This window comes from Chinchilla lanigera, unplaced genomic scaffold (assembly GCF_000276665.1).
Source record: "Chinchilla lanigera isolate Chin_1 unplaced genomic scaffold, ChiLan1.0 scaffold00022, whole genome shotgun sequence".
Taxonomy (NCBI): Eukaryota; Metazoa; Chordata; class Mammalia; order Rodentia; family Chinchillidae; genus Chinchilla; species Chinchilla lanigera.
In genome coordinates this window covers 6846327-6863327 of record NW_004955423.1, presented here as the reverse complement: position 1 = coordinate 6863327, position 17001 = coordinate 6846327, and the positions used below count along the sequence as shown (strand labels likewise).

At 41.9% G+C, this 17001-nt stretch overlaps 1 protein-coding gene across 1 annotated transcript in view; it reads left to right on the top strand.

Moving 5' to 3' along the window:
• Positions 1–13786, top strand: part of Lmo4 (LIM domain only 4) — a gene marked incomplete at its 5' end in the record, with an annotated part of 16387 nt that extends 2601 nt beyond the window's left edge. The window contains 4 exon segments of the mRNA XM_005385115.2: positions 362–600; positions 7741–7837; positions 8227–8382; positions 12998–13786. Coding sequence (XP_005385172.1) covers positions 365–600; positions 7741–7837; positions 8227–8382; positions 12998–13006 — 498 coding nt within the window. The 3' untranslated portion in view covers positions 13007–13786.
• Between the last annotated feature and the right edge of the window lie 3215 nt (positions 13787–17001).

Sequence of the window (17001 nt, the reverse complement as noted above, 5' to 3'; positions counted from 1 at the left end):
GCGGGGGCGGGGAGCGGGCGCCGCGAGGGGAGGAGCGCGCCGCCCAGCCTCGCTCTGGCTCGCGGAGTTTTGACAGTACCCGAGCTGAAATTGTCAGCGGCGGCGAGCGCAGGAAAGTTGAGAGGAGCTCGTGGCCCCAGAACAAAGCTTGAGAAAAGTAAACAGGCGGCTGCTGCCGGCGAGCCTCCCTCCTTCCCTCTCCAGCTCGGCCTCCTTCCCGCCCTTGCGCCGCTGCTTCCTTCCCGCAGCTGCGGGTGGGGGGGGGAGGGGAATGGGCTCGCGCGCTCTCTGGCCGGCGATCACTAACTTTTGCATGGCCCGTTTTGCTTTTCTCTCCCTGTCCTCTTCCCGCCCTATGCAGACCATGGTGAATCCGGGCAGCAGCTCGCAGCCGCCCCCCGTGACGGCCGGCTCCCTCTCCTGGAAGCGGTGCGCAGGCTGCGGGGGCAAGATTGCAGACCGCTTTCTGCTCTATGCCATGGACAGCTACTGGCACAGCCGGTGCCTCAAGTGCTCCTGCTGCCAGGCGCAGCTGGGCGACATCGGCACGTCCTGTTACACCAAGAGCGGCATGATTCTTTGCAGAAACGACTACATTAGGTAAGTCGGCTTGTCTTTCCCGAGATGAGCGAGCAAAGCAGTAGCAAAGGCCAGAGGTTACCAGGGCTTTGGAGGACAGGAACGGGCACCTCTGGGAGTTCATGGTAGCCTTCACTTCAGAAACCTTCTGGAGGGTGAAATTTAAGGGGTTCAGGAAGCATGTATTAGTCCTCCAGTATGTGATGCCAAATCGAGGGCAGTGCCATGCTAAGTACAAACTGGCTGCTGGTGGGAGTCGGCTGTTAGGCGTGTAATGGTTGAGTATACTGGACCAAAATTCTTAGTGATCAATCTTAACTGAAGTTCAGGCTCAAAATAAGCATTTAAATGAGAGTTAAACTGCTCTGTTAAGGCAAGGCGGGGAACGGAGAAACTCAGACAAAAGATTGGCTTAAAAATAAAAGTGTAGTTAGTGAGAAATTATTTGTCTGCAGTGGTGGCTAATTATGATATTTACATAAGCACCTATAAACTTTTTTGAGTGGAAAGCTGTGACTCATTCTTCATGCTCCTTGTGAAAAATGCTGATTACCCATCAGTTTAAAGACTTGTAATTCTTTTTATAGCAAAAAAACTAAGAAATAAAAACCTAGTGGTAGTATTTCTGTTCATACTGTTAACTCGGAAGGCTTGGTCTGCTCAGTGTTAGGGTGTGGGTTGTGATGTCAATTTTGCAGGCTTTTCATTTGAAGAGTGTTCAGGTTTTGGGTTTTGTTGTTGCTGTTTGTAGCACTGCCCTTGATCCGCAAAAGAGATGTAGAAAAACAGGCGATAGATTGTATTAATCTTGCATTTTAAAGTATTGTCCAGGAACATTCATATGTGCATGTAAGCAAGCAGTCTTTTCCAACAAGTTTCAGTGCAATTAATGGAAAGAATTCAGGAGGTCAGGTGCCTATAGGATCTTTTCAGGTGAACTCAAGCTACTTAAACTCATTAATTTGAAAGGAGGCATTTGAAGGATTACACATTTAATTTGAGTAAATGGTTTGATAGACTGATGCACATGAATGCTTCTAGGAGGTGTTCTGTTTCAACATCCAGTAATTAAAAAAAAAAAAAAACCCACACGCACACGGCTGGTACTAGAGAACCGCACACTTTCAAGAATTTCATTCTGTTTGAATTTCTTCTGTAAACCTTGTTTTTTTTAATAGAGATTAATAGAAAATTTCAATCTTTCTTCAGTGTGGGTAAACCAGTGGATGACATATTTTGTTCAAAGTTTAGCTATATTGTGATTTATCTCACCCCGTGGCTGACACTGCAGAGATCCCAGTGCAGTTCAGAGACGAGTATGGGTATGTTTACCCCAGTGATATCATTAGTGCAAAATGGTGGAGTAAAATGACCTTTGCTTATTCTGATAATGCAACCTCTATCCACTCTGCTGGCATCCTCAATCAGTCAAGTAAAAGAAATATAGGGAGGGAGAGGGCTTTTATTTTTAAATTAAGATGGCTGCATTAATTTCACTAAGTGTTCTTATAGAAGTAAATGTTGGAAAATCAGCAAGAGCATGGGTGTAATGCTTTCTGGACCTCCTTCCAAGCAAAGCCATGGGCTTTGACAGTATTGTAATTAAATAGAGAGCAAAACTGTGGTAAGAAAGGAAGGTGGGTTGAAGTGGAAAAATTGACAGTGCAGTTAAAATTGGGCAAATGGTACCGTATGATCTCTTCTACTGCCTTCCATAAATGAAAAAAGAAAAGGAAAAAAACCCTTCACTCTGACTATCACTAATTAAAAAGAAAATGGATCCACTTGCATTCCCTCAGGACAAGTTTAGGCAACTGGCTTGCTGAGAATCTAGTCCATTCCTTTCCCTGTTGTTGGGGCCAAAATGGAAATGTCCACTTGGTCCATGGAAGAAAAGAGGATGTGTGTCCAGCCCTGAGCCTAAGTTAAGCATCAGGTTCAGCGCACATTCTCTCTTTTTGCTTCTGAGTTTGGGAACTGCAGTTAGGCTTGCTCTTGAACTAGATGTCACCCTGAGGACCTTGGATCTCCCCGGGAGATAAGCTCTACAGCAGTACCAAGTGGATCATCAGCTTATACTTTGCTCTGGCTTTCCAGCTGTGGAGGCCCCCAGCCCACCAGTATTTCCTCCAGCCCACAGGGTGGCCGTCAGGGTGCTCAGAGGGTGGGAAGGTGAGGAGGTGTTGTGGGGGTCCTTTTCCCCTCAGCTACCCCCTCCCCAAACTCCCCAGGTCCACTTGTTGGCAGAGTAGAGTGGAGGAATCCGCCCATCAGCCACCAGGTGAGGAGGACCCCTTCCGCCTGGCTGGGACCACAGCGATTTATTAATGGGCTTTTAAACTGTCTTGACTTGGAGGTTGTGTGTAGTGTTTTAAAGCAACCAAGACTGGCTACAAAGCTGCTGGACAGCAGGGAGAGGCTTGGGTTTGGGTTAGGGGTAGGAGGGCTTGGGGATGTTTTCCCCCAGTCCCCTCCCCCTTCGCGGCCAAGTGTCGATTGGGCAGAGCTGGGCGGCCTCTTTTCCCTCCTAGATTTCAGATAAAGCGGCTGCCTTGCTGCAGCGAATCCTCACAATTAAAAGCTTTAATTAGTAGCTCCTCCATTTTCTTAGTTCTGATGGGCTTTATCTAATGAGATCTGGTCTCTAGCTTAGATCTGCTCCGAATGATGTGTCCGCAATGAATGAGAGCTGCGTAGCAAACAAAACATTTAATTAACAAAATTGGCCTCTAAGAGAGGGGGAAAGGCTGGAGCGGGGTGCAGAGAGGAGGAGGAGGTGGATCTTAAAGGGGCTACCGCCTGCCCCTGGCCCTTTGCCCCTTCCCTTACAAAAGTCCACGAACCTTGGAACTTGCCTCCATCCACGACCCCGAACCCCTCAGCTACCAGCGTTACCAAGTAGCTTTGGAAACTCGGGTTCCCCTTGCTCCAACCTTTTTTCTTCCACCCCCCCCCGCCCCCCGCCCCGCGCCCCGCGCCCCGCGCCCCGGAAAGTACAGCGGAGGAGGAAGTTCGGGACCACCTCTGGACTGGTGGGATGGACGGGTGGGTCTGCAGGTCTGGGAGGGCGAGGGAATGCTGTGCGAGCCGGGTGGCCTGCAGCGCAGAGCTCTTACGCACCCCGGCCGGACGCCCAGCCCGGCGGCATCGGCCCGCGAGGGGGCGAGCGCAGGGCGGCAGCCGGAGCGGTCCCGCTCTCCCGGCTCCGCTTGCTCGGATGGTTCACGTGGCGCCGGCAGCCACAGTAAGCTTGGCGCGCCCGGGGTGGGCCCGGGGTGGGGGATCGGCGGTGGCAGCGGCGGAGGGTGTGTTTAGGCAGGAGGGTAGCGTTAGGATTGGAGGCGCCGCCAGGCAGCGAGTTCATTTCCCTGGTAATCAACAGCAAGCTGCTATATTCAGAGAATGCTGTCCCTTTAATTGAACAGGCTAGGTAATTAAATGGCACTTTTCCAATAGGACGTGCTAGGTAAATCTAATAGTTGGTTATTTAATATCACTTTGAAGTCTGCCCACTCAAGCACAATGACAGCACAGGAGCATGTGAACTATTAGCTAGGAAAAAAAAAAAACCCAGGATCTCAAAAATTAATTAAATCGCATGCAATTTAGGGGGAACGTTTATCTTGATTTGTCATAACAGAATTAATTCAAGGCCTCCAATTCACTTGGGGGCAGATCTGTTACTCTGAATTAACCAAGCGTAATTTGGCTGATTTTTTTTTTTTTTCTCTCCCTCCCCTCTCTAATGCAGCAGTTGCGATTCTGCACGGCCCCCCTCTTAAGTATCAATAGCTTCTGGTGCTTTTAAGGTGCTTGGTCTCTAGTTATGCCGTACCTTTAATGGACTTGGCTCCAGGCATAATTTCTGGGTTGCATTTCTTTGTTACATTTAATATAGCTGGTGCAGAATTTAGATTAAATATAGAATCCTGCTGGAAAAGCAATTGCTTCTGGATCAGTAGCTGTGGATGTGCATTTTTCTCCTCAGATAGGCTGCTGATATTTACTTGCAGGTACAAATGTATACCTTTCAGCAACACTCCTGAAACGCACCTCTCCCTGCCTGAAAGCAGTTTAGAAAACAGGCAGATAACTCTCCATATTGCATGTATTTTGCTTGAAGTAATAATGCAGTTCAAAATAAGCCCACCTATTGGCCATTGAAGTTACTGAAAGACGCTAAGCATTGATACTAAGCTAAAAATACGACTTGTTCTGTCCCTCAATCTCTTAATGTCAGCAAGGAGAACTGGAGCCGAGCACTAATACTATACAGTGTTCTTCAAATTGGAGCAAGGCACCTTTAAAGTGCAGAGGTTTGCGGGGGTGGATTTCTTTCCATCTTTCCCTTTTCCCCATATAAGGAACCTCTTGATGTTTGTGATTGATTGCATTGCCCAAATGCTGAAATATTAACGACCTTCTTGGACTGAGGACCCAAAGAAAGGAAACTGAAACCGATTCTGTCATCACAATTAAAGACTCCCCTGGCTTTAATTAGCCTGACCTGGGGTATATCTCCCCGTTGCTTGAGTTAAAGAGAAAAGAGCCCATTATAGTCCAGTCTGAGACCGATAGCTACTTAATTGAGCACCTAAAGCCTCGAGCCTTTTAAATCAAACACTGTCCTGGACAGTCCCCCTGGTTAGATAATTAACTCTCTAGCGCACAGAAACGTACAAAAACAAGTTTTCAGGAAAAGGGTAGAATTCTAATGGTCCCGTTCGTCTTTAGTAAAAGGGGATTAGAATGTACATAGACATGGAAGTTCTGCTCTGAGGCAGCCCGAAAGCTTCGCACACCGAAAGATCTTAAACTCCATTAATATGTTGTTCAGTAGCACATCAGTCCTGGGTAGATCTTAGTCATTTTCAAAGTCTGTAACTGTAATTTTTGACACTTTAGGAATCTCACCATTTTGTGACTGATTGTTCCTTGACAGGTTATGAAACCAGCTCTGGAGAAAATGTATGAAAAGCTTTTGGACTACCTATGACTGCCCTGATTATTAAAATACACTTAGGTGTTGAAGACATACAACCGACTTTACTCAGGGTGAATTGTTAAATAAGTGAACACTTAGGCTGGGTAATCAGATCAGCACTGTGAAAAGGGTATTTTTGAGATGGAGTGTCACAGTGTACCTGTTGGTAGTGGCAGCCATAATTATAGACTCCAGTCCATTAAAATACTTCTGGGTTGCTGTAAGAGGATATTTGGTCCTTAGCTCTGGTAGGATTCCACCCTCCTCCCAACTTCTTTCCCCCGCCGCTTAGCCTCAGCATGTATTTGGCCACACTGACAGGTTTTTAGCTTTATTTTTACCTGAATTTGAATTGGGTATCCCTAGTGGTGATTGGAATAGCCGTGATGTTGTGCATAAGCCTTGTCCCTATGGCCGGTACTGATTCTCAGGCCACCCCGCCCTTCTGAGAACTCCCGAGCTGCAGCCTGCTGTGCTGGAGGTGAAACACCAGGAGGTCCTTATCAATGTTCCTGGAGTGGTCCAGCCTTAGGAGGTGGCAGCCCACGGGCCACAGGCCCCACACCGTGCGGTCCCGGCAGTGTATTATTTCAGCTTTCTTTCTGTAACTGTTCTGATTCTGCAAGAACGTGTCAATGTGTCGTGGATCTCAGACTAATTAGTTTTGAAATGGAGTTTTGATTGAACTCTTCAAATCGATGCTGCTGCAAAATTTGTTTCTCCGGCTTCCTATTAAAAGCCATCTTAAGGGGCAGTTTTACTACTCTCCCTGTCGTTCAGTCGATACATTTAATAACAACTTACAGGCTATTTTCAATAAAGTGGCGACAGCAAATTAGTAGTTTGAACATGACAAGCCTCTTCTGCAAGACCAGATTCTGAAAACTCAAAGCAATTATTTTTATATAGAGGCATGCCACAGTCATTCAGATTATGGGGTGTTCTATAGGAACACATCTCCTGGTTTGACACACACTGCATTTTATGACTTTATTTGGACAAGGAAGAAATGCAAATATTAGTATTTATTGTGATACCCACATGTTAATTTCGAAGTCCTGTTACTTTGTTTTTCATTGTTGAGAAGTGCCTCTCTGACCCCTGCTCATCCTGATGCCACTTTTCAATGTAAAATCATTTGGGTTTGTTTAATAAATATTTGTGGATATTGAGGCGGGAAACCCAAAAGCAAACAAAGCTTCCCCGCTTAGTCTACAGATCCCATAAAAAGCCAAAGTTCAGTAGTCATTAAAATATTTTGTTGCGCCTGTAGAAGGATGTAAGGAATCCTATATATGTTTTTCTTCAGTACACCGCACTTCTTGAGCTTTCCCCTCCTCTGCAGCCTTTTCCTTCCCCCCCTCCTCCCCCCATGGCAGATGTTGTGGTCTCATTTGATTGCATAGGAAAACTGCAGTGATACAGCAAACACCCAGAGAGATATGATGACAAATGGGTCCAGATCCCGGTAAATTACTTTCTGCTCAAATCGAAATTTCATTCAGTTTGTTGCTAGCAGAGATGAAGTAATCTAAATTGTGGACTCAGGAGCAGATAGAGGGAAGTTGGAGCAAGCATTTCATTATCAAGAGAGAGAGAAGGTTAGGATGAAAGAGATGAGCAGAGGCAAATCTTAAGTGTTGACACCATGATTGAAAAGGTTAACCCATACACATTATATATCAACCTGGGTAGCAGAGAGTTTCTAATGGAAAGTCTGCACTGATGGAGGTTTACGGGAGTTTCAATACACTGAGCATGATGTCTTCTTAGATATACAATCAAATCCTCTTAACCCTTTTGATGACTCATATCTCAAGATATGATTAAAGTACAAAAGAGTTCTTCATATAATTTCAAGGACACGGTGCATTTAAACTCCAGTCATGAATTGTATCTTTTTTTATGACGAACTCAGTAATCTGATAAAATGTGCGTAGAACAGAATTGTTTTGTAGTTGCTAGAGGTGTAAGTCAATATTTTGATTAAATCTGGGGTGTCGTTTCCCTGTGCAGTAGGCAGAAGAAGTTGTACCCCAAACGGGCTTTTTCCTAGATTATGTAAACCAGTCAGAGTCAGATGCATTCCAGAGGGAAGACACAGGCTTGGGGTGTTTTCTTTCTTTTTCTCTGGCTTGGGATTACTCATTGGAGTCGACCATTGTTCTTTGTTTCAGGTTATTTGGGAATAGCGGTGCTTGCAGTGCTTGTGGACAGTCGATTCCTGCGAGCGAGCTCGTCATGAGGGCGCAAGGCAATGTGTATCATCTTAAGGTAGCATTTGCACCTGTCTTTTTAAAGAAAACCTCCCCTTTCCTACAGGGGACAAAAACCAAACATTTCTCTGTAGTATGTAACTGTTTTCTTGAGCTGCAGACACTAGCAGGCATGGTTGGTGTTGTCGTGTAGCAGGGATTTGTTTCACAGGTCCACACGCCACACTCCCCCATGGCACGTAAGGACGTGTGTGTCCTGTTTGTCCCCCTTACCCTGATCCACTTTATTGGGTTTGCGCTTACTATTTATTTTCTGGAATCATGTCAAAAGAAGAAAAACATAAAAGCTCTGTACTTGACAGATACTTGAGTAAAAACCATTAGAAACTTGTGACCCAGAGGAGACTTAATTTGTACTTGTTTTCAGCAAGTTGTTTCCCTTTTCAGTGTTTCACATGCTCTACCTGCCGGAATCGCCTGGTCCCGGGAGATCGGTTTCACTACATCAATGGCAGTTTATTCTGTGAACATGATAGACCTACAGCTCTCATCAATGGCCATTTGAATTCACTTCAGAGCAATCCACTACTGCCAGACCAGAAGGTGAATACCCAGCAGTTACTAATAAGCTTTATTAGAGCAAGTTGGAAGGTCCAGCCTCTTAACCTAGCCAGAGTGTATTCTTGGGTGGCTGTGTGTTTTGTATGCTGCATTATAGACTACCTCTCATATACAAGAATATAGAGAAGTGTACAGAAATAGCAGAGCTGATCAAGTTGTGAATCTTGTGCAGGTGAAAAATAAAACAAGACTCTTGACCTAGCTATATCTGTAACTTTACCTATGTTGGTCATAGATTATCGTGTGCAAAATCAAAATAAACATCAAAAACTTCCTTATAAACAGTTATTCATTCTATGTGAGAACTTTGATATTGAGAAATATGGAACAATAGTTATTGTGGGGAGAGAATGAAAGCATTTATGGTAGGAAAAAAGAATAAATCTCTTTGTCATGAAAAAATGATTTTCGCATTAGTAATAGCAATCTGGACACCTGCCTTCCAAACTCAATTGACAGTGCATTTATTTTTAGAAGAGCAATTTTACGAAACAATCTATAATTTCAGAGGAGAGCATTTTTGTTGATTGGTAGCTCCGTAAAATGTGAATAAGTTACGACTTTTAAAACAAAGTTCTTGCTCTGGCTAGTGGCACAACTAATAGCTCCGTCAAAGATTATGTATCTTGATTCTTGATCCACAACTTGAAAGTTGTTAGGTTTAGAGTTAGAAATGAGAAAATTATACCAGTATACAAATCGTGTAGTATTAGAAGGCACTTGAGAGGGAAAATTGGTGATCAACAGTTGTCCAGCACACCCAGTACTGGATAGTTTTAGATCTATTTTAATCTCCTTAATAAGTCCTATAGCTATGCAAGTGAGTGCATTTTGATAACTGCTGTGCCTAATTTGTAACAATTACTGTCAACCTTCAGTTAAGAGACTGTTCATTCCACACTGGCCCAGAAAAGAGTGAAATGCCTGACTCGTGTGCATAATTTTATTCACATCATATTTCATACTGATTATGTATTGATGACATTGATTCATTTACTCTTTACAGCGCCACTTGCATGGATATTAAATCTTATTGACCACAGATGAATTTTAATTTCAGATTGGTGATAGATTTTTCCATCAGCTCTGATAGTATGTTTGACTTTTTCATCATTAACCCAGGCAATCACACAGCACTGAGTTATTGCATTGAAACAAAAAGTGCACACTTCACTTGGTAATTCTTTATGGATTTACAATAGGAACTTCATTAATGTCTGTTGTAAGGATCACAAAAAAACAACATTTATCTGCAAATAGGAATTTAGCAAGCTTCAGAAGGCTCAGGAAAAATATTAGACTCCTTTGTCTTCTGTAATGCATTTTTTTATTGCTGTGCAGGGGAAAAATGACATATTTGAAAACTTCTTAAGCATTTAAAAATATCCTGCTGTATTTTAATGCTCATATATATCCTTTTCCCTCGCTCAGGTTTATGGGGTAATTTGAAATGTATTCTTTATTTAGTAAGTGTTAATTACACGAAACTATATGCAGTTCTATTTAATTTATAATATGGGACGTCACATAGAATAACCATTTTAAGCATAAAAATCTTATTTTTTATTGCAAATTAACCAGTCACTGTCTGGTGACTCAAGCTTGTTTTAGGGGTACCTATATATACATATAAATGCTTATAGATTTTTATGGTTTGGATTTTAATGAGATGAATCGATAGTACAGAGCCGAGATCAGTAAATAGGTAACATAGGTATTTTGAGATAGCGTTTGGAAATAGAGGCAAGCCATTCATACTTACACCTGGTAATAAAACCCAACAAAAGTGCTAGGAATAAAATAGTGGACCTCATCCCCACCAGCCTTGCTTTTTTAAATATAAAAGCCTACCCCCGCCCCACCCAAGTTATGTCTTGTCTTGTTTTGATACTGGTTTTATACCTTTGCTCTCCTGACTTAGCAAACTATAAAAAATAGTTGTTATAGCTCTCCAGTATGCATGGTAAAGAGTTGAAGGCTGGAGAGAGGAGATGGAGGCTGTAGTGGAATACGAAGCACTGAATCCAGGCAGCGGCAGTGGTAGTGAGGGACTAAGTGCAAAGGACTCTTCAAAGATACGAGCAGGGTTTCAGTACTATCTTGCTGAGTACAAGGTGATGTAAATTGAGAGATGTTACAAGGAGAACTGGAGAAAAACCTAGCGTGTTTATGAGATTGCATGTATTGTGCCTTTTATAGTTTTCTGTTTTCCACACCTCTTCCAGGGTGGGAGTAGTGGGCTATTCACTTTGAAACATAAAATACATATTAGACTACAGATAAGAACCTACTAGTGTATATTAATGTTGGAAGCCAAAGAAACAGAGACAGGTGGCCTTCAACAATTAATGGCTCTTAAAAGGCATGAGGAAACACGACTTAAGGAAGCGTGCTTGTCAGACGTTGGTGAGAAGCTGTGTTTTGGGGGTGATGTTAATTAAGAACTTTTCCCTGTTGGCATAAATGTCCCACATTTCTGCCCTCAGTGCTCAGCTCACCATGAGCATAGTCAATTCACAAGGTAGTTTTTGTACATAAAGGTTTTGGGCATGCTGAACGGGGTCCGGAGAGGTATTAATGAGAGGGCAAGGGGGAAGAGTTAATGAAAACACACTTCCTGGTGGAGCATAAACTGTTTTTCGGACCTGAAGAATGCTTTAAAATTATTCTCCCCAAACCCCGTGGCGTTTCTTTTCTGGAGATGAGATGGGGAGAAATGACAGATAGCTTCATTTTATTATTTTCTGTTCTCTCATTCCCCATACTTTTGGTGGGGAGAGCTGGCCATTTATTTTGACCATTTCCCTGCTAGTCACGGAACCAATTACATTTTTAGAGCATGATGCATAGTAAGTATACTCAAGCATCCTCTGTCTTAAAAATAATGAGTTGATTATTTGTGTATCTCTTCTTTAAAGGCAGTTAATTGTAGGCAAGTATAAGCCTCCCATCATCTGGTCCGTTTAAATTCATTTTCCTAAAATTTGTCTCAGTGTTGGGGGGTGTATGGTGTAGTTGTTGTTCTGCATCATTGGCCTTTGTATTTTTTGAGAAAAAATAATTTTAAGCTTTTTCAATCATAGAATGGTTACAGTCTCAGATTTCAGAGTGAATGAAACCTGAGACCAAACCTGGTGTTTGGACAAGACATTTACAGAATTGTTCAGCCCATATCATTAAATTGGGCTTCGGTAGCCTCAAGAGAATGTTCCTCTCTAGAATGTTACAAAAATCAGAAATCGTGGTTAGTTTTTCCCTTTGTAGATTGTTGCCTGCCCTGGAAGTCTTCCTTCCACTCAGAAATATGATGGGGCAATCAAGAATTATCTGTGCTTTTCAGGGTATCTCTTTAGTCTGAGAACAATTTAGCAAGCCTTCCAGTTTACATATCATTTCGCAGTTCCCACATAGTTACATAATTGGTGTTGTGTGTGTCCATCGTAGAGGACACTGATGCTCATTTATTAAATATGCTCGCTGGCTGCTGCCGCATCTTTGTTCTGGACAGACAAATTACCTTTCTCACACTGAGCTTCCACTCTGGGGAATTAAGCCTCCACCACTTTAATTAGCTTAGAAGTGGGGGGTTGCAGTTCCTAATAGACTTCAGGGTTTTAGTAAGTTAGAGAAAGGGGAAGACGAGAACTTCCTGGGAAGCTCAAAATGTCATTTAAAAACCATAAACCCTAATATATATTATTTCATTTTGGTAATTGCAAACAGATCCTATTTGATGACTGTGGATTGGTGTTTCTGACTTAAAATGTTAAAGTTAGACTTGTGTCGAACTGTGTTCTTTAATCTGTCGCAAGTCATTAACACATTACATGTATTGATTCATATACTGTGTTGACAGTGTTTATGTAACATTAAGTGGCATAGCAGATAGGAAAGAGTCAGCGAAATTAATTCCTGAATATTTGAACATATAATTTCTTGTGCACATATAAATACACACGCACACACACACACACACACTCAGTCACACACCCCTGCAGGTAAAGACCAAAATGGATGGCGAGACGTCACATGGGGATAGCAGGATAATAATGATACACATAATATTTGTTCAGCTTTTATTAAGGGGCAGGCACTGTTGAAAGTCCTCCCATATATATTAAGTAATCATCATAGCAGCCATCTTATCCCTACATTAAAGATGAGAAAATAGATGCAGGCAGTTTAAGTTACACGCTAGAGCACATTAACTCAAAACTTGCCAGTGAAGACTGGGTTCTGAATGCCCTGCTCCGTTAAAAGTTCAGGATCCCACTGTGAGGTAAGAGGTAATTGATTCCTTTTGGAGAGAAGCTTGTTTTAACAGTTAAGCAATTTGTTGTAGAACTTTACACCAGAAACTTTCTGAAAGTCCATTTACCGTATCATTTTCTCTGCTAGTAAAACTGCGGAAAATGTTCTGCTTTAGTTCTTCACTGCCAGAGTAAGTAGCGTAGAAAGCCTCCATCAAGTCACAGTTGGAAAGTAATCTAATAAAAGAAGATTAGTGAATGTGGAGAAGACAAAAGCAGTCATGTTTGAGTTTAATATCTCTCAAATTTAGCATTTTAGCTAAGATGCCCGTTTTTATTTCTTGCAGGTCTGCTAAAAGGTCAGAGTAATGCAGAATGCGTGCCTTCATCTCAGATTTTGTTCATCACAGGTGGATCCCATGTGTCTTCAGTAGACAAGTCACCTTTGTAGCTAGCACCAGTGCCAGCTCCATGCCATTGCACCTTCTTTAGTCTTGATTGCCCTTCCCGCATTTATTGGTGTATTAAAATGACTGAATATGAACATTAAGGACTCCGTGAACCTGGGCTAATGGGAGACTGTAGAGAAAATGAAAAAAGATCCACCGGAGGACATCTTTGGGGGGGAGGGAGCTTAGGGGGAGGGAAGTGACTAATGAAGCTAATTAAAAGAAGCATTCAAATCTGCTTTCTACCCTCATTAACAATTAGCAGGGCACTGGCCGGAGTTTGTACCCTGTGTTTTACCTTAACAACATTCTATTTGCTCTTTGTATATTTAAGTGTTGTAAGGAAATGTGTTTCAATCAAAACTGAACATGAGATAAAGGAAAGAGATGTGGCTTTTGTGATATTCTATCACAAACACTTTTATTGTATCTCTGTAAAATACAATGTATGTATGCATGTAAGTGTTTTTGTCCTAATGTTGCTACTCCCATGGCAAAGATTAAAAAAAAAAAAAAAAAAAACAAAAAAAGAGAAAAAAAATCAGGCTCATAGCAGCTACTGTGTAGAAATTTCCCCCTACTTCTAATTTGCTGAATGAAGAAAAAAAATCTTTTATTTGTGATATTTTCAGAGACATTTGCTCTAGTATGGTGTATTTAAATAATAAAAACTTAAAAGAAAAAATATTCAATGGAGTTTGGGTTTAAGCACTGCTTTTTCTCTTTATTTCAGAAAAATTTCAGGATTTTGTTCTATAACAAGCTTTCTTTTAAATCTGTGGGGTGAGGGAGGTGGTATCTATATTTGTGTAGCTATGGGCCATTGAGTTATTTTTCATATTACCTAACTGCCGTTTTTGGCAGGGGTACAAAGCAATGTTTCCGACAGTCCTTTTTATAAGTTCAGAATATTTTGTTAATAGCGCTTCCTTACAGTTCTATATCACAGGGAATCTTTTGTGTTTATACGTAAATACTTGTTGGGTCCTGTAGCTGTTTGTTTGTTCTTTTTTTCTCAGTAGGAAAGCATTGAGTACTGATGAAAGGTATATAAAGACTGTGGCAAGCCATCTTGTCCTCTTATCAGGTTTATAGCTTTGGAAGGAAACAGTGTTTCTAAACCCTACCTGTGCGCAGTTTGTGACACCACTGTTGTAGGGCCCTGTACGGTGATCTTCCACCTTCAACAGGTAAAGCATCAGTTTCCTGGTGAGAACGTAGACTCATCTTCTGCTATAAGGCTTGTTTGTTTTGATTCTTAATACTCTTCTACTGATGGCCTTCCTGTATGTTTGTTGGGGAATGATTCCAGTTTCAGTTAATGGTATTCTTCAGACATTTGCTACTTCCCGGCAGCAGAGTCCCCGCAAAAGCACCTGTAGCACCTGCGGTGCCCCCAGGAAGCTCGAAGTCCCAGATCTCAGTGGGCTCGCAGCTGGGACCAGAAGGAGAAATATCCAAATAGACCTGGGTGCTGGGGCTGCCTGCGAAGCTCCTTACATATGACCAAATCTCAGCGGCAGCTTCTATCACAGGCTAATGAAACTGATTGTGTTTCTACTGATACTTCTACTTTTCCTTTTCAAGTGATACTTTACATTGTTCTAGAAGAGCTCCTCATACAGATCTTCTAAGCACAGGGGTAGGTCGTGTGGAGAGCTCCACACATCTCAGCTAACCAGTTGGCTTGCCTTGGAGAACTTCTGTGCTCACTTCCTGTTGTCAGAGATTCCAGGTCAGGAGGAAAAATCAGTTGCTCAAACTACAAACCACCTGCAGCAGCATTTAAAGTTAGAGCATTAAAGTGAATTGTTTAGTGAGAGATTTAAACAAAGAAAATGCGAGGAGAAAAGTAAAGTGAAGAAAATCACATATGTAACAGTATCTGTTTGAGTTAGATCCTTGGAATTTCTCCAAATATATATATATATCAAATTTTTTTTTAAAACAATCTAAAGGATCTTGGACTTTTCTGGCTGGTCAAGGGGGAAATGTGTTAAGATTGCAAGCATCTTCTGTATTGTTTTTAGCATAAGGACTCATGTCCCTATTAAAAAGGGTATTACTTACTTTTAGTAAGTAATCCTGTGTGGCATTTAGTGATGTGGAGGACGAAGGTCACAGACTTTAAATGAACTATTACATGGCTGGTTCCTCAAGCACTGCTGTGTAATAACGAGCTTCTAAAAGCATTTCTTAAGTTGCAGACCTATAAGATTACAAATGTCACTCATGTTAGTATAATCCACATGCAAGTGATGAAGCCTTCTCTTTGATGTGCTAAATTGGAGAAGGACTAATGGAGCTATGAATATACAATAGAACATATTTAAGTAGTAGTCTTGCTTTAGGTAAAATACTTTCTTGAAACCAGAGGCATTTCAGACAATAAAACCTGCTCTAATGGGGATGCTCTGTGTGGATAGAAAGCTACTAAAAACACTCAGGTTTATTCTGATGTGAGCAGTGATTGTGTGTGGTTCCTCCCCCATCTGCAACATTGCTTAGGAAAAAAAACCGACAAGCTTACCTACCTTTCATCCATTGCATTTGCGATGTTATTACTGAGACATTCACTGCTCTTCTGAAAGGACGTAATTTAGTATTAACCGCGTCATGGAGCAAGATGGCCCACGGTCCCTACAAGCAAGTGCAATTAAAAAAAATAAAAGCAAATGTTACTGAGCCTTGTGAAGTCCTGATAAAAAATTATGTTTATGGTACATATAAATGTCTCAATCATGCAAATTGTCACTCTTGCTAATGAAACAATTTTGCAAAAAGATTGTCCTCTAAAAGGGTTTAATGCTTTTTTACCTAACTGGTTAGATTTACATATCCTGCAAAGCAGGGGAGCCCAAAGCCTTTCCAAACCAAATCGTTTGCCACAAGAAACTATCTCCAGCTCTTCATGATTAATTTGGAAATAGTTTAACGTAGACTGTAGTATCTTATACAAAATGAGAAAATTAACAGCAAAATGAAGCCTGGTAAATTGTCACCCTTTTACTATTAACTATATTTAAGTTTTTCTTTTGCCCTTACTAACACAGATATTTGAAACAACTAATCCAAAATGAAGCTCTTAAATGTCTATATGCCAATATAGTAAGATTCTAATGTGCAGTACTATTTCTATAAAATATTTCTTAGGACCAGTAAATGGTGTAACAACACAGGACTCTAAGAACTGTATATCAAAAGCCCAGTACAGAGTTTCACGTAGCCTAAATACTTGCTTTTAAATTAAGAAGAGGATTTCCAAAGACGTCTTCCCAGAGCAGAACGATCCTGGGTGATTTTGTGCCTATCCACTCAGTTCAAGAGGCCGCTGGGAACAGAACCATTTTCGAGTTCATGTTACTCGTTGCTCTGTTACTAAGATTCACCTATTGTCAGTCCAGCCAAGTCACAGAAATGCTTATTGCAGTTAAATAGCAATTTGTTTCCATGAAACTGCAATTAAAGTATTACTGAGCAGCCATTTTAGATTGGCAGTGCTCTGAGCGCATGTTAAACAGCCAGCCACTTCCGCTTGCGGAGCCCGAGCTCCAAGATGTCTCGAAGTGTCACACATCTGCCCCATGTGGGGGACTTGGTTAAGAGGCATTTGTAGCCCTCTGCTCCCGTTGTGAGCATGTTGAGAGCAATAAGAAGTCAAGGCCGATTTTTGGAAGGTGAACTTGAATTTACCTCCATCGAATGGTATTTTCAGTTCTACTTGAAGGGCCTTACCTTGGCAGATACCTGCATGTTTCCTAGAGAGAATGTTTTCAAGTTCAGATTGATTCTGCTGAGAAAGGACCGAAACTCACAGGCCTCAAGCCAATCATGTACTACAGGTCCTGACATGTTACAGCTGTGTAAACAGGGCTGTTCTCTCTCCTAAGTCACAACCGATA